The following is an 18520-nucleotide window of genomic DNA, read 5'->3' on the forward strand; positions in this document are numbered from 1 at the left end:
CCAGTCCAGATGCATCGATCCCCGAGTGCGGCGTAACATGGAGGCGAAAGCTCCATGTTACGCCGCACTCGGAGATTGATGCATCTGGACTGGCAGGACGGTTACTGCTACTATACAGGTTTTCTATAAACTTATCAATGTACAGGTTGTAAAGTTAAAATAGTAAAGATGGACAAGTGAGTAGAGTATGCGTGTTCAGTTTGATGACGTTTAATGTCCGCGACAACTTCTGTAGTGTCATTTAGCCACTTGTTAGCAGTGATGTGTTCACTGTCGTAGAACAGAAAGTGTATCTTCACCAGTGGTAAACACACATCTTATTTAAGGCATTTAACCGAAAACTAGTTAAAAAAACACAGTGACTGTGAGACGAGGGGACAGATGTGCAAAAAAGCGAAGTGATTTCTGTTCTTTAGGACTCCAGACTACACCACTCTATTAAATGTTTGTTTTATAAACATCAGTTGCATCTTTACAATAAATAAATTGGTTAATTAGTGATTTATAAAACATGTTATTGTTTATTAACAGTGAAATATGAACTACTGTTTAAATAACTAGGCTATGTATTATTGTTTTTGCCAGAATAAAATGACTCATGACACAACAGAATAAGTTCTAAAAGCTGTACATCCCTGCAGTACCGCTGCTCACTGCTCAGGTCCATTTACCTCTGACAGCACAGCACTTCATCCACACTATAAAAAGTGCCCGTCTCAGCACACCAGGCGGTGCTGTGGCCGGTGTAAAACCTGCTTCAGTGTCATATTGTTTGCAGTGTGCTCCACAGCTCCACCCACACCGTGTCGGACGGATTACACTTTTTAACTCTTGTATGAACACTGAAGGTCCGTCTGTTCCAGGAGCAGCTATCCTGTCATTTATTCACACATTTGATTCTTTCAGACTGTCGCGTTGAACTTGTGGACTGTTGCTCAGCGCTGTTCGGGTCCAAAGCAGGCTGATGTGTCCCACACGGCCGCTGGAAGTTTCTCCAAAGTCTTAAATGAATCCGAGCTGAGGTCCAACTGTGAAGAGAGGACATTATGTCAACACGCATGGAAATAAGTGAATAACAGAGAGTTCTGACCTCCTCAACACGGTCCAGGATACAAAGGCTGTCGTGGAGGTAAAGTGTGTGTGTGTGTATGTGTGTATGTGTGTGTGTGTTTGTGTGCGCGCACTTTATCGGATTATCTTCATATAATCTGAGGAGCTGTCACCTGGCACTGTGTTGTGTTTGTTTTGTTTTGTGGGATTGAGCTGAGTGATCTGTGCTCACTGAATGTTTTTTTAATACCTGATATATCTTTTTTCAATCAGCTGTTGTGAGGATCATTTGTCATAAATTAAAATATTATCATATCGTGACTGTATAATATCACTCTACTTTCTCATAAGGATACATATAAAATGTTAATAACTAGTTGTCACGTTCTCTTGCATGATGGTTGATTGACAGTTGTGAAATAAGTGGAATTGCTTTTGTTCACTGGACTTCAGTGACACCTGCTGCAGAACTGAACACTGTAAGTGATTTGGGTCCAGACACACAGAAACAGTGTCAGTATAGATAGAAATAACATGAGCTTTTTACCTGAGCTGAACTGTGGACACCATTTTTCTGACATGGGAAACACTGACATGATGAGGAAGAGAAAGGTTCTGTGCTCAAACTATGACTGTAAGCATTCATTTATGCCTTTAAAATGCATATAATCTTATATACATAGTTTCTGGACTGAATGTTTGTATATAATAAAAGCTTATCAAGGCTGATTTACTGACGTGTAGTTTTGAACAAATTACAAAAGATTGGTAGAGCTGGGTGATATGACCGTAATATAAAAATTATCATTTAAGTTGATATATATCTGTATATTTCAAAATAAATGCTAGAACTGAGGGACAAAGTCAAATATTACAACATTTTTTACCAAAAACATTGTGATCCACATTGCGACAGTATTTGTATTTGTCAACACAGTGAGATTTTTGTTAAATAATCATCAGTAATGTGGGTATAATGACGAAGTTGGTAAAGACAATTATTAGAACAAGTAGAACAGTCTGGGAAGTTCAGTAAATGACATCACTGTATAATGCAGCCTTTAAAACCAGGAAAACTCAAGGCTTATGCCATATATCATCATATAACGATATCCAAAATCTAAGACCATATATAGTCTCGTATCACGATAATGATCTATATATTCATATTCTGCCCAGCCCTTTGTGATTTCAGCATCTTTGCAAAGCAAATGAATCAAGCTTTAATAGTCTGTTCATTTGTCTTACCACATGTGATTAGTAGAGGACATACACTATCTACCTACCAGTTTTCCTCTGTATCTGTACACTGGCTCTCTGCAGCACCACTTCCTTTGTTGCTCAGATTTAGATTATTTAATAAATCAGAGGTTGAACTGGCAGGTGTTGCTTGTGCAGGGCAGGAGAACAGGGTCTCAGTGTAAGAAGCCGACGCTCATGTCTTCTGACCACCTGATGGATGCAGGTTAGCACAGAGTGATGAAGCATTTACTGAAATATACTGACCGGCTTCGGCAGCAGCTTTGTTTCCAGTCCCTGCCCTCATACTCCTCCCTGTGTGTGGATAATGAGCACGTGGCACTAATGGAAACTCTATTTTGGGCTAAATCCACTGAAAGATTAAGGATACTATTAATGCATGCATATATAAATTTCATGAAGGAGTGAACGATGGAAGCCTGGAAAGAGGCGACAGTGACCGAGATAAAAGGCTAATAATAGACCGATATGGCGGGGGCTCTGTGGCAGTTGGTTGGCTGAGACTTAGTGGATTATTGTATTATTATTCATGGAGCGCATAATTCTAACTGCACTGACAATGCTGACACAGCGAGTGGGCTGCAGCCTTGGTGGGGTGTCAACATTAACCAGGTTATCTGTGGGAGATGGTGAGACAGTGAGGAGAGTCCTGTCAGGTACATGGCAGGTTCAGGAGGAGAGATAATAGAAAATACATTAAAAATTAATAGCACATTAGACCTGAGAGCCCAATCAGCTGAACAGTTCCTGCTACTGTATGTGCGTCATTAAAGCAGAAACCCTGCTGACTCATGGAGCAAACTTCATAAAACACACTGAACTTCTAACGAAGAGCGCAGCTAGCGACATACTGCTACAGCTATTGTGTATTTTCAGCAGGTAAATGCAGGTTCATCAAAACTCACATTCACTGAGGTCAAAGGTTTTGTGTCTACTGTTCACAGAACACTCTGCGTGTGGTTTCCCAAAGTGGTTTCACTGTAAATAGAACTTGTGTTGACATTCCTTCAAATGCGAAGGTAGTTATTGCTGCACATATTTTCATTAGCAGAATAACCCTTTCTTCTGTCAAGTGTTGATGGAAACCTGGAATACTTTGTATGTCATTTTCCAGAAACAGCTTGTGCATCTCTTTTATGATATTTTGTGTTGGAACAAGCATTGCCTTTGTTCTTTGGACATCCTCACTCCATCTAAAACATCTATCATGGCATTAACCCTGATAAGACAGTTGAATATGGGAAGACAAACTTCCCATCACAACATCCTTTCACTGTCTATGTTTTGTACCAGACATGATTTATGTGGAATTATTTTCAGTTCACTGTAAATAAGCTTGAAAATCACGCAGCCATAGAGCAGTAAAGTGTCTCAACCCTGACTGAGCGGCCGTAGTTTACCCTTATGATGAGCACAGCTCCCTGACGATAGCACCGTGGTGGAAAGCCTCAGGGAGACAATAGGCCAACCTAGCTGGAAAAGGCCTCTGTGATTTCAGCTCCAGTTGGCCCTTGTTTGAGGATGGGGTCAGGATGTGAATACTGGGAATCTGCCAGCTCCTCTTAATCCAGGAGAAGGCTCCCTCAGGCCTGGGATTCACCATATAATCACCAGTCAAAAGTCAAATGCTGCAGATCTGCAAAGTGTATGCATAACCATTTTCCTCCTTTTAAAGACTGTTGTATAGATATAAATGTATTCACTGTTAGATATAGGTTAACAGTGAATCTGAAACACACATTCACACTGGTCTCGTGGGAAGACCTTAGTAGGCATGTGGCAGAATACCCAACAAAAGTGAGATGTATTTTGGTGCGGCTGTGGAGCATACAGACAGTGAGCCATTTAGCATGTTGTTGGGTAGAAAGTGAGAATTTTTTTTCTCACTTTCTTTAACATTGCGCAGGTTTTAGACATGCAACATTTTGGTTAATTTCTCAGGGAATGCATGGATCTTGATGAAGCAAAGCCAGTGTTTAGTATTGAGGTGGTGAGTAGTGAATATACAGTTTGATGTGGATCCTAATAAAAAAATGGATCTAGCTGATTTAAATGTTTAATTTGATATTGTTTTGAATTGAACTACAACACTATTTGCAGTCTACTGAGTGCCATTCTAGTTCTATAGGTATTTGTAACGCTGGATGGGGGATGACATTTCCGTCATCCTCAGCCGTACTTTGTGTGTAGTGCTAATAAAAACATCAGCACGGAAGCAAGCTAAACTGAGACGCTGAACATTGTGAACATAAAACCTGCCAAGCACAGTCATTGTTAGCATGTTAGCATTCTGACCATAGCATTTAGCTCAAAGCACTGCTGTGCCCAATGGGGTTTTTCCACTGGAACTTTTGTCCACGCCAAGTCAAACCATGCCACGAGTTGAGCCTAGTTTCACCGGGGATGGACCTTCTCTGGTGCAGGGCCACAGAGAGGCCTAAGTGGGGCGCAAGTGACCGGCACAGCCAACCCTTGATGACCCCGTCTGCCCCTCAAACAAGCATGGGTTGTTATACTCAGGTCATGTTGGTGCAGGGAAGCTTAGAGAAAGTGTCTTTGTGTCCAGCTCCCAGTGGTTTTGTAGCTTCTTACTCTTAATCTCTGTCATTTGAAGTTGAGTTTCTCTCCAGTGTCCCTGTTCGTACCCCCAGGTATCTGCTATATTTTTCGGTTTCATCGTGTTCTCTTTCAGCTGTTTCAGGGAGCCGTGTTAAGTCACTGCTGGTAAAAATCCAACATTTCCTGATTTTGCTGCTTCATGATGAAAGCGTTTATATAACTAAATGATGGAGGAGTTGTATTGCGAAGAATTTATAGGCAGTGAAACGTGTTTTATCACAGAATTAGCAGAGTTTTGTCAGTAGCTATTATTCGATCGTACTGCTGGAAGATTTCTTGCAACTAAGTTCCACTGACCACTGCACAAGACCAGCGCGTCATCAGGTAAAGACACAGCTTCAAGTAGGTAGCCCTGTTGTAATCAGAATGCTAATCCCTGCCCTGGTGTGCCAAGTTAAACCGAGTCAAGCCAAGCCAGCACATGTGTCTGGAAAAACCCCATACCTGCAGCCTCACAGAGCTACTCTATGGCTTGTTTTCCAATTATTCTGCTTTAAATCAAAAGTTCTTTTCACTGTTTGCTTTTTCGAATCTTTAGAAATTTGAAGTGACATGGAAACAGTGACAGACAGCCAGACACATTAGTCCAGCCCCCCCGTCACGCTGTAATCTATCTGCTCAGAGATAAGGACGAACAAGCAATTTGTTTTGTTACCGGACTGTTGACCAGGAAACACCCTTATCTACCTCTATTTATCCAGGAAATTGCTTTTCATTGTTGCCGTATATCAATAAGATAAAAAAAAAATAAAATGTCAGATATTTTATTTCAGCTGATTTTTCAGCTGTACTCTGTTTTCGGTCTATGTGATGAGTGCTTTTCTGTCTAGTAAACCTCATCCTCATGGTTTGGTCCAGGCAATTCACCATTCTCATGGCAGGATTTACAGTGGTACCTGCAGCACCAAACGGTTCTGTTTTTATGAGCGGTGTGTCCCTCAGTGGGATTCAGTCTCTAAGCTAAGAGGTTGAGTGACCTTAACCTCTCTTTCCATGTCTTCTTTTGGCTCTGGTTAAAATGACTGAGGTAAGCTCAAAGAGGTGAGCTCTCCATTGTAGAGTTTTTCATTATAAAGGAGTTGCCTGCTCACGTGTGGAGGGATTTTAGTCACTGCCATAATCAGGGCAACACATTTCTCTTACACTGTTGAGTGGTACCATTACACATGGGACTCTTTGTGCTTGCCATACTTACAACCTACATTAATTTACATGCAACTTCACAGTGTGGGGTTCAGTTGCAGTTTGACTTAAAGGTGATTTGTAGGTATTGGCCACCTGTTGAATTCACACACTAACAGATTAGGTGGCAGCACATCACCTAAAAGTTAGGATGTCCACCTCTATCGAAAGAAACAGGGAAATGCACAGGCCGTCCAATAGGTCTTCGTTCCTTTCAACAATCAGCTAACATAGCAAAAATATCAACACTGTCAGTAACATGATACAGTTAGCTACCATTATATCACTAAATAGTCAGAATAGCATTAACAGCTGTTTTACTTACCAGTCTGGAAGAAACGTTCATCCCTTTCCTTGCTAACTACCAACCACCAACTAGCCCAGAGACACCGCACTGCACTGCACAGACACAGCTGAAGAGGTCGGTGTGTTTACCAGAGACACTACAGCTCACAGTCCGCTGTATCAGCTCCCTCGCTGGCTGTTTGCTTAACAAACCAACAACAAGAAAAACACACACAACCCAATAACGCCAGACAACCACTGAACATACGGTTACACCCCGCCTTTCCGAAACCCCGCTGTTCCGAAAATAGACTTCCATTCTTCGTAATGGCGTGGTTTCCCATTTTTTCTAAAGACCCCGCTATTCCGAAAAGGCTATTGGGGAACCCCTGACCCTAACCATAACCCTAACCCTATTGGGCAGTAATTGGAACTTGAAAGTCGGATTCAGAACAGCGGTGTTTCGGAATGGAAGGCCGTCCCCGAACATACAGTGAGGGAAATAGTATACTAGCTAGCTGATTATTGTCTCATTTGTGGATGATTAAACAGTAGGTTCATCAGGGCCCACTGAACTCCCTCCCTCCCTCTGGCTGTCCAGCAGACTACCAGGACCACAGAGATCTCTGTCAGATTTATTCAGCTCCCGTCGGAAAACTAATTGGATGTATTTAGCACAAAGTAGGAGCACAAAGTTGTCAAGGCTTTCCTCACACAAAAACAATAGATGTAAGCCAATCAGAGGCAGATTAGGGAGGGGGAGCCATAATGACATGCTCACTGTGACAATGCTAACATGCTGATGTTTGGCTTACATTTACCAGGTTCACCATCTGAGTTTAGTGTGTTAGCATGCTGGCATTTGCTTATTAGCACTAAACACAAAGCACTGCTGATGCTGATTCAGTTTTACAGGTATTTGGTCATAAACTAAAGCATTGGACAAATTGAAACTTTGACCCGAAGGTGTCGCCAGATGAAAAGTGAAAGCAAAAAGAGGATCGCCAAACTCAGAGCCAAAACTGTCAGTCTAATAATGGTACTAGAGGAAAGGTCAGCAGGATTTCTTCTCTGGGCAGCAAAATGTATTTCAAGGTATTTCAGTCAGGACCAAAGTGGTGGAATGACATTGCCATCCATAGAGCCATGCTGCTAAAAACAAACAAACATGAATGTCAACATTGTTGAATGAACCGTCACTCCCCAGGCCACCGAGGTGTTTTATAACCAGAAAGGCCCTAAAGGTCACTGGAGCTTCTGTCAAGTAGCCAGCTTTATTTTTAGAAGTCATATAAATAACACATACCTGTGTAAGTTACATGGGCTAAATTTATGCAAGACATAATGCTGTCTGTAAGCTTCTTCATACAGAAATACTGAAAATACTCAAGAAAAAATAACAAAACACAAGAGCAATACAGGACCCTGAAAAAGAGACAAGCACAGCACCAACTCATTTTCCAGAGCCATGAGAAACAACATGTTGTGTGCCAAGACATTTTTACCTGCCACCAAGGCAACAAGCTTTTCTTTTTGAGGGCAACACGCTGACTCCATCTCACTCTTCCTTTTCACTGATGTTCTTTTTTGTTAAAGGATCAAGTCATACACATAGAAAGTTATCCTACCATTGACATAAATTCTTAGATTGTGACTGTAAAGCATATACCATGTTATTATGTCTGTCCCAGACATGACTCACTGTTGAATAGTGTGTTGACTTCCTCTCACAGGTGTTGTTACTGCAAACAAAGCCCAGGACTGTCAACATATTCACAGTGTTTAGTGAAAATATACCTCAGCAACATGACGTGATATGGCATGTTGATGAAAAATGTAATTGTATGTACAAAGACTGAGCTAATGATTTGAAAGCTTGTTCTGTTTACTAACACTGTGATCTTCTCCAGGGTTCCCAGTCCTGTGTGGGATGTTAACAGACTGGTGGCGCGTTGTGGCTGAAGGAGCATGGTGAAACACCAACCCTTACAGGTCTATGAGAAGCAGGTCTTTGTGTCCTTTGTCACTGGGATCTATGGTTGCCGCTGGAAACGCTACCAGCGTTCCCAAGACGACAGCTCCAGGGTAAGGCAAAACCACAGATCATTATGGAATATGATATATACAAGTATATGCAGTATTACTTGCTTGTTATACTAATAAAACATAGCAGTAATTTTCTATCACTTGTTGTATTAGAACATGGTTGTATTACTGTAGTACTATTGTTATTATTGCATGTTGATGTATCTTGGCAGTTTATTGCAGATGGATGATCAAATCTGTGATTAAATCTGGTTATTGTTTAGTATTAGTACCAGTACCATACTGAATTTCAGTTTCCTCACTTTGAGAATGGTCGACATGTTTTTCCACACAACCTATTCTGCTGAGCAACAGTAGTCACATGGTCTCAAATGTTAAACATCTGTGCAACCGTACAAGAGCTTTAATGAACTAATCTTCATTTGGCAAAATTTGTGTTTAAAAATATAATATGTACATTCTCGAATCAGAATGTCCAGACACGACTAGACCATCGTTGTATCTTCTGTTGAGCTGTGTACTGACATTATTACAAGTGTTTCCAACAATGTTCAACACCAGAGAGATCTTTAAAGATACATTCAAGATGGCGTTTCATATGGTCACCAGTCAATGGCATTTTGTCGATGGATGTAATGAGGGAAATCTGGATACAGGAACGCCATGCCCTGCTCATTCCTGTGAAAGCTTTTATTCTGGGTGTAAAATTGCCTGGACCTTCTACATAGCCTCCACATTGCGAGGTCCATAGCACAAGTTTTTTTAACAATTTAATGGTGCGGCTCTTCTAGAATTTCCAAATGTTGCAGGCCCATAGTCGAGTCACTTCGCGGGGGTTCTGGCACTCAAAAATGTATCCACCGTTTACCAGCCGCTTCTTTCACAATGTAAGCTTATGGGAAAAAGCCCTTTTCGGACAGTCTACATCATGTGACATTTCAATGGCACAGTTTGGCTATTATGTGAAATTTACGTCAAAGCTTGTTCCTGGGAGCTTGGTCATCAACAGCCTACGTCAGAGAGTGACGAACAAAGCCGGCGAACTAGCTCACCAGCCATTCTTCTGTTTACTGTTATATCGCTCACTGGTGGATACAGTTTCAGGTAGATTTTCATCAGCAGTGGTTGTTACACAATGAAGACAACTCCCAGGATTGCATTTTACTTCGCTACATATTGTTTTAATTGAGAGACCCCTACATACTGTGCATTTACTCATGAATATCTGATCCATGAAAAAGAGAGACAATGAATCTGACCAGACAGTCAATGCCAGCTTTCAGTACTATGGACACATCTCAGTCATTACCAGAAAACCACTGAGGTTTAATACCCAGCCTCCTCTTTAAACCATTCTGCCATGTTACAGTGTGTTTGTCAGACATGTTTTAAATTGTCTCCATCAGAAGGCTGGCACCACCACTGGGCAAGTGACTGGAACATTGTGATCAATTACTGATGGCTACAGTACTCATGGGAAAAGTCATGACATTTCTTCAGTAATTACTCAGCAGCAGTAATGGGTTGCAACTATATTGTCGTGTCTTAGCCGAGCTTAAAGAGCTCCACATCCTCAAGACACACAAGTCACATCTGTTGTACCCTGATTCCAAAAAGGTTGGGATGCTGTGTGAAACATAAAACTGAATGTGATCATTTACTCGTCCTTTTTGACATAGACACAATTGAAAACAGTACAAAGACAATATATGTGACAAGGTAAAATATGTTTTGGACAACTGCCAGGCTGGGACAAGCCTATACTTCTCACACCCACATCACTCTGAACACTTGAGCTGTAGCTGAAGAAGGAAAGAATAGTCTATTACAGAACCATGGTTATTAAGTTAAGCATAGGTGCTTCAGCATTAGTATTTACAGTGCATCTGCTAAATGCTAATGCAGTTTTAGTTGTAACCCGGCTTACAACTCAGCCTCAGTCCTCGGAATGTTGCAACAGATATGTGAGAAAATGTAACTTGCAGTCTTAGAGACTAACAGTGGTATTCTCCTCTTTATTTCCACGTTGTATGCAGGAACCTGGTAGATAAACCTTTATGTAAAGACAGTAGATTGACTGACCATGCAGCTTACTGTGGTGTGCAGCAGAGCAAAACAGAGCTTATAATGAGAAAACACAGTCCTGCTGAGGCTGCACTGAAACATGATCGCACCTCAGGAATAAATGAACTATTTTCCATTTGGTGGTACTGAAGGCCAAAAAACAGGTCAAACTTTGTGAAAGGCAACACAAAACTCCAGTTCAGTAACCTGAAGTGCATCATACATCCATTAATTTTGATTATAGCATTCCAGTCTTCTTTTGTACCCTGCATATATGATGATTTCATCCCAATTCTGTTTTGTTTTTGCACTAAATTCCTAAGTAACCCTGAGACCAGATCCTAGTAACTGGGGAAAATGATCTTTACAATGAAGCCAATAACAGAAGCAGTGCAGTGTTTGGATGTGGAAAGCAGAGCCAGACACCCAGCTGTGTTGGAAGCCCACTGGGCAGCCACAGCTACTGCTGCTGGGTGTCTTCTTTATCACAAAGAGCCAGCGGCTCAGCCATAAATTAGTCCATTTACTGAATGTGTGAGGCTGGCACTGATGATGTGCTGACTAAGAGGAAAATACAAGCACACAGATGCCTCTTTCCCTTCTCTGTCTTCATTTACAAAGCTGCATGTAGTCGCACACACAGTGCTTGCACATAAGCAAGAGAGGTTAGCATTCATGCTCTTAAATGTTGTGTGTTTACAGCGAAACTTAGCGATGATTGTATTATTAACGACCACAGCGCTGCTTTGGGTTCCAGGCTTTATGTTTTGTTGCACATCATCAATACTCTGAACCTCTGCTTCTCCAAAGGCCTTTTAGGCAAGCCTTGTGATGGCAGCCATCTTGGCAATGCCCCCAGAGCAGCTATTAAGGACTAACAAGGCCAGGCTCCTATGTAAATGAATGGGGACAGAACCATAACTTCACTTTCAATGGTCACCCGGACATAAAAACTGCTCGTATAGAATCACCAGTCGAATCTGATAAAACCTGCTTAAAAAGTTTGTGGACTTTGCCTCAAAATAAGGTTTAAAGTAAGTTTGACGACACCAACTAGCTCAGTCCAGAGCGCCACGATGTGATCCTGTCAGCTCATCCCACCAGAGCATTTAAACAAATGCAAGAGTTTAATGTCTAATGTTTGAATAACTTCATATTTCTTGGTAATCTTGTGAATTCCTGCTGTTCCGTTCTTATTTGGAGTCCTTCTGCAGCCGCACCAAATTGGTTGAAACTTTTGTGAATCTCAACTGTGCATATGTGTCAGTGTAACAGCACGATTGGCTGATATCTTTTCTCTAGGGCTGTTTTAAAGCAGATGATTGACTGTTGGGGTTGAGAAGCAGGATATGTGATGTAAAACTGCTGTCTCTAACATAACAGACTTAAATATTCATAATGCTTAAAGTGGTCTTGGCATTTTGGCCCAGAACAACTACTGAACATTTAGCTTCTTTCAGCTCATTGTTTTTATTTTACGGCCTAAAACTTTTCTGTTTGGTTCTCCAAACATGATAAACATCTTCCTGCCCAGCACCACGTGATAAACAGAAATCAAATTACTCTCTGGTAAAGAAAATGAAACATTTACTGGTTATGAAGGCAGATCCTCCTCAAAGGAGATAGTCGACACTAGAACGTTGCTAAAAGAGAGTGAATTTTGGACTTAAATTAACCTGGTGGCCAGAAACAAAACTGAATGTGTTACTAAGTTTGCTAACATATTTACCAAATCAACTTTTTAACTTGATAACATCTCATTATTTGGTTTAGAGCTCGATGTGCAGTCAATTTATGAATGTTTTTATAAAACCCCCTTGTTAATGCTAGCTGTTTTTGATTATCAACACCTCATGTTTTCCTTTATCTTTCTAGGACACATAAGAAAATCTATGAAACATAGAGATGATACAACATGCAACATACAGCTTCATAGAGGACTTTCCATTAGCTTGTTAACCACTAGTTATCAGTGGTTGAATTCTGTCAATCTCGTTCAACTTTGTTCTACATGTCCATTTAAATGTAACCATATACTTGTAATGATATACTTGCAAACCTGCATACTGCATCACTATTCCTCAGCCATTCAGTTTTCCCTTTCTATCCTGAATACTCTCATGTCCACTTGCTTTATCAGTGTCCATGTTCAGCCAACACTGACCTTGTCTGATACAGGCCAGGAGGTAGAGGTTTGTCATACGGTGAAGGCAGTGCATACTGTGGATCTGGATTTATGAGCGCTGTCAGAAGTTGGGCACCAGCAGTTCTAATTCAAAAGATGGACGGACCTTTGAAGGCCATATAGCACTCAGGGGAAAGTGTCAGATATCACAGAGCTTCCCTCAACGTGACTTGTACTGCACAGTGAGGGTGGCCGGCTTAAGGCTGGAAAATGTTACAGGGAGGTTACATTCAAACATATTCTCAATTGAAAACAATACAAAGACAATATATTGAATGTTTTCCCTCATCAACTTCATTGATTTTTGTAAATATCTGCTTAATTTGATGGCAGCAGCCCGTTTCAAAGAAGTTGGTACAGGAGCAACAGAAGAAAGTTGTGGCATGCTCCAGAAACACCTGTTTGGAACCTTCCACAGGTGAACAAGGTTATTGGTAACAGGTGACAGGATCATGATCGGGTATGAAAGGGACATCCTCGTCGTTCACAAGTAAGGGTGGGTGATGTTCACCACTTTGTGAGACATACATGTATGATTGTAGACATGTATACATGATTATATAAATGATGTTACTACATGGGCTCAGGAACTATTGTCGGTAAACAGTTTGTATGCAAATTATTGCATCGAAAACTTTTTAGGCAAGTCTTTTTGGGCTAACATGATGGCCTCGACCTAAATGAATGGGGAGAGACAGGTAAAATTTTCCTTTCAATGGTCACCAGGATTCAAAAACTGCATGTATAGAATCACCAATCAAATCTGTTAAAAGGGCTTTAAAAGGTCAGTGACGTTGACTCAAAATAAGGTTTAAAACGTGTTTTTTCCAATGTTATACATAAAACCACCATCTCTGACATTACAGACTTTTCTATTCAGAGAGCTTTAAGTGGTTTTTCTCCTCTCTTACAAGGTCTCTGATTGCATTCTGTTTTTATTTACATTTTTACACAGCGTCCCAACTTTATTGTATATCTCTAGCTAGATTGTGTCATGGAGGGCAATGTGTCAAATCAAGTGACCAAGGCTGTCTTTATTAGGTTTAGAGGATTTTTGCATCATATTTGATGAAAATGATCAGTTTCTCCTTAGTATTTTGGCTTTTTTGTCTCTCAATTTCAGGAAAATTTACAATATCACGTCATTGTGATTGTGATATAGTATTTCATCTATGGTGACAGAAAGTGTTATCTATATGTCCCACCTCTGTTCAGAGGTAGTCTCCGCTAGTGGAGGCAGAACATGCAGCCTCACACGGGCAGATGAGTACTGAAAGTCCTTTGACAGTAGTTACAGAGGAGCGGGCTTCTCCTCGTCACCTTTTTCCTCACATCAGAGATTTTCTCAGCCAGGGATTACTTGACCTTTATCCTTTCTCTGACCTCTCGTCACCTCCTGCCTGGAACTGGAAATGTAATCTACCATACAAGTGGTCTCTGGACGAGGCGTATAGATAGACAGAGATGAATTTAAGAACGAAGGGAATTTTATAAACCGATGACTTCTACAGTACACAGTAGTAAAAATAGATTAGAATTATAACCAGAATCATAAGTCACACATTTTGGGCAGGGGTCTGACTTCGTTATGAAAATTCATGGCTACTATGGGCGGCTGTGGCTTGGGGGGTAGTGCCAGCGGCTTGTTATCGGAAGTTTGCCGGTTCGATTCCCCTGGTCTGCATGTGTCCTTGGTCAAGATACTGAACCCCAAACTGGGGTTGTATGTATGAATTACTGTAAGTTGCTTTGGACAAAAGCATCTGCTAAATGTACTATTTTCACTGTTATTTGACTCGTGACTCTGGCTGACATCCAGGTACCTGCTAAACCAGTTAAAATCAGCCACTGCTGCTTGTCATATCCCCACTCCCACTGTCATGTTGTCACCGCCTGCATCAGATTAAAAGATGTTCCCTGACATGTATTCCCACCCTCTCCATTCCTGTCTAAACGTAGGTTTAAGGTTCGGGACCTTTCACAATTTGCTTCTTCCGTGCAGCCATTTGCTCTTTACCTGCACACTAATTATCTCCCAGCCTCTTACATAAGTCGCTGGAAATGGTGAGTCCAAGCATGGCGTGCTGCAAAGCTGATCAATGCTCAACAGGACCTGTTGACTGGCCTATCATACCCTACACCTCCCCTCACATGGCGTTAGCTCCTAATCCTGTTAACTACTGAAGGGAAGAGTCCTTGAGTGCTGCACAGGCTCTCCTCTGTACCTTTGTCCCACATGTCAAGCCGGAAGACCGTACAGGAAAGGGTGGGAAAGCTGTAGATGAGAAAACATTTAATAACACTCACAGTATACATGCAGTATGCTATTCTAAACATCTGTTTTTGTCCTTGTGATATTATGGAAGAATAACAGGAAGTCATCATAAGCAGATGTAGAACATAGTAGAAGCGGGTAGTTAGCCTGAGGAGAGATTAAACAAAGAAAATACCTCCGCCAACAGAATCAAATGAGCAAAAACAAGCAAAAATAACACATTTTTAAACACTTGGCTGAGAAACAGACTCATTATTATGTATTTTCTTATTTTTCTCATTATTTGCTGTGTTCGAGACATTTCTGGGCATCAGTGATTCTAGAGAAACATGGTTGACTGTTGAGTGTCATTCCCAAGTTGTCAAATAGCGACGTTTTGGGTTGGTGGCTGGCAAAGAATCGGGGGATCAGTCTCAACAATCAACCATCTCTCTCCTATACGCTGTGTGTTCAAATACAGCAACCAACAAATCCTGCATAGTATGCCTTTAAAAAAATTTTAAACCTGTATTCATTATTTTTGGCCTCTTGGACTTACCAGAAACAAGCTGTGAAAACAATATTGATAATAATATGTTATCACCTTATGAAGTTGATTTGGTAACAGAGTAAGCAAACAGGTGCCAAACACATCCAGCAGTTACATTATATTTCATTCATTTGGTCTTTCTGACCAGGTGGTGAATGTAAGTCCAGTATTTGCTCTTACAAATCTGACAATCTGACAGTCGCTACAGTGCCATTCAGCTGAGGGCACCTGCAGAGTGGGGTCATTATCTGTGGGTTTGTCGCTGAGACCAACACCTTGGCATTAAATGTAGTCATCTGCAGGCCAACCCACAGAAATGACTAGGTCCCTGAAAGGTCCGATGTATGGGCCCTACTCAAACATGCTTTATTCATATCAACTAGGGAAGCATGATATATAACAGACTGATAAATTATCGGCCCGATAATGGAAAATTTACATCATTGGTTATTGGCAGATAATGAAATTATAGCCGATAATAAAAAGCCAAATTGCTATTATTGATTTAACAAGTGCAGGTGCATAAACTACAGGTTATCAACTTATTTTAAAAATACAAAAATGTGTACTGGTGTCGGTATCGGCCGTGAAAAGCAGATAATTATCGGTTATCGGTATCGGCTAAAAAAAAATCCATGTCGTGCATCCCCAACATCAACACATGCAACACACAGTTTTTGTCTTCATTTTGTCTCTGGTATTGCAATTTATTTGCAGGTCCTGGCATAGCAAGGAAATTGACTCCAGCATTAGCCAGTAGTTAGTGAAGATCAGTACATTTTTCATTGTATTTTACTGTACTTTTATTTGTGCTTTCCTTTACAGTGGGAGTGTACATGGTTCATCATCTTGTGCAGCTCTTTCCTTCTGCTTCTCTTTTGGGCCTACTTCTGGTCGGTGGCTCAAAATGATTTCAACGAGTTCAACTTGTGAGTCATTTATCTAACTATGTGATTGTGATACATTGTGATGAAGGATGGAGCTTTTTGCAGATGAGGTTGTGAACAGCTGCCTGCTGACTTACCACATCAGGGTTGTATAGTGTTCTTGGTGTTACTAGGCTGTATAGCTGAGCAGAGGAGGATTAAGGTAGTTATGGGCCCCTAGGCTATTTTTTATGTGGGCCCCCCCTAGCACACAGGCAGGTCAAATCGAATCGATGAGCTTGATTGGATGAGGTGACCCATGTCTGCCCAATTAGTGCTGTTTTGTTTGTTTATTACCCCATGAACCAATAGAGTTCACTGAATGTTTCCATTATTGTACAAGTACCATAATTATACAAGTGTATTTAAATTTCTAAAAAATAATCTAACCAATTTAAGGACCCCTCCACACGTGGGGCCCCTAGGCTGCAGCCTAGGGGAGCCTGTGCATTAATCCGCATGTGTAGCTGAGGCCTTTCTGACAAGAATTAACGTGTTTTGGCATCAGCATGGATGAGTCAAACTTGACCTTTTGACACTGCAGGTCGGTATACAACCGCTCTGGAGTGTGGAGGGATGAGACGATCCCCCTCCTCGCCTCCACCACCGTGGGATTCAGCTACATCACATTCTTATTGGTAACAGTCTTTTACAAACCCTTAAATGTTTACAATGCTGCATTTTCTTCGGTGATGATACGACTCACTGAATCTTGCTTCTTTTTCAGATCTTAGCACTTTTCCACATATCCCTGGGCCAGCAGCTGAACCTCTACTGGATTCACAAGGTGCTGTGATTCACATCTTCAGTTTTTTGCCATGTCTTTGCTCCACACACACATTCATAATAAAAATCTGACCTTATCATTGTCCATTTTGTCTCTACAGATTGGAGTGTTGGCGACGCTGCTCACCACCATCTCTGGTGTTGTCACTGTTGATGATATATGGAATGATGAGTGGGACATCCTGCTTGTGTCACTGCAGGTTAGAGTCAGAGTGACATGACTGTGCAACAAGCTGACTGCATGTTTGGTTTTTGTTGTTCTGGTTCTAAGCATGACTTTTTCCACTTTTTTTTCCAATGAATCCTCTGAATTATGGATTTAAAGTAGCATTCTGAGTTTATTATTAATATTTTTTGTTGAGAAACACAACTAAGAAAAGGTCTCAGCACCTGAATGTGAAATCACTTGTTTTCCTGGATGGTTAAGTCATCTAAATGTTCAGTTTTACTCGTCATTGTTAATTCCTATCCAGTCTTCTCTGTTTTAAGGAATAGTTATATTTTTTAGGAAATACATTTTTGCCAAATGTTAGCTGAGAAGATCAATACCCCCTATAAAACTTCCCATTAAAAAGATAGATGATTAGCGAGCAATTGGATTTAGCGGGTTAGCAGTTATGTGCAATGTGCTGAAAGCGACTTAACTTTGAAAGTGAATAAACCTTATCAACAACATCCTTGAATAAAGTTTGTTGCCTAAATCTTTGTGCTCCAGTGCACCTCTTGCCATATATCTGAAGTCTCTCCTGATACTAGATTTTCTCTAGACTCTGAGGGCACTGGACAGGCCTCAGCTGTTGTGAAGTGGCTGAATTTCTCCAATAACACACTTGGAAGGGCTCTGATCATCACACTGTGTACCTATTTCTGAAGTAGTCCTTTGTTATCTAAATGTTGTACTATTTTTAATAACACCAGTGTTTCATATGTGTGCTTTGTCACCAGTCCACTGCACCTTTCCTGCACATTGGAGCCCTGGCAACAGTCACAGCCGTCAGCTGGTTGGTAGCTGGATATGTGATTCGCAGAGAGAGATCCAGTAAGTGTTGACCTGTATCAGGTAAAGGTTCCTGTCATCACCAGCACAGATTTCTGCTTTAGATTTCTCCGGCTTACACAGAGCGAGGAAGACTGAAGAAGAGCATTTTTTATGATTGTACGAGTGCATCGTTATCTGTAGCTGGTCAACCAACTCAGTTATGCTTATCCGCACTCGGATATTTTTGATATTTCAGATGTTGTATGGTATTTCATGTTCAATTCATTTTTCAGGGTTTTCTTGTATTTGTATGAATTTTCCAGCATTAGCTTAT

At 41.0% G+C, this 18520-nt stretch overlaps 1 protein-coding gene across 2 annotated transcripts in view; it reads left to right on the forward strand.

The window, feature by feature from the left end:
- The first annotated feature begins 785 nt into the window (after nt 1–785).
- gdpd5a (glycerophosphodiester phosphodiesterase domain containing 5a) overlaps nt 786–18520 on the forward strand; it is a 29593-nt gene continuing 11858 nt past the window's right edge. Inside the window, exons 1-7 of one of the 2 annotated variants that reach the window (XM_073479389.1) lie at nt 786–1129; nt 8307–8481; nt 16321–16424; nt 16966–17059; nt 17149–17208; nt 17309–17407; nt 18153–18246. In XM_073479389.1, coding sequence (XP_073335490.1) covers nt 8365–8481; nt 16321–16424; nt 16966–17059; nt 17149–17208; nt 17309–17407; nt 18153–18246 — 568 coding nt within the window. In that variant the 5' untranslated portion in view covers nt 786–1129; nt 8307–8364. The remainder of the gene's footprint in view (nt 1130–8306; nt 8482–16320; nt 16425–16965; nt 17060–17148; nt 17209–17308; nt 17408–18152; nt 18247–18520) is intronic. The other variant, XM_073479388.1, reaches the window with a different exon arrangement.

Source organism: Pagrus major, chromosome 13, assembly GCF_040436345.1.
Source record: "Pagrus major chromosome 13, Pma_NU_1.0".
In the NCBI taxonomy this organism is placed as follows: Eukaryota; Metazoa; Chordata; class Actinopteri; order Spariformes; family Sparidae; genus Pagrus; species Pagrus major.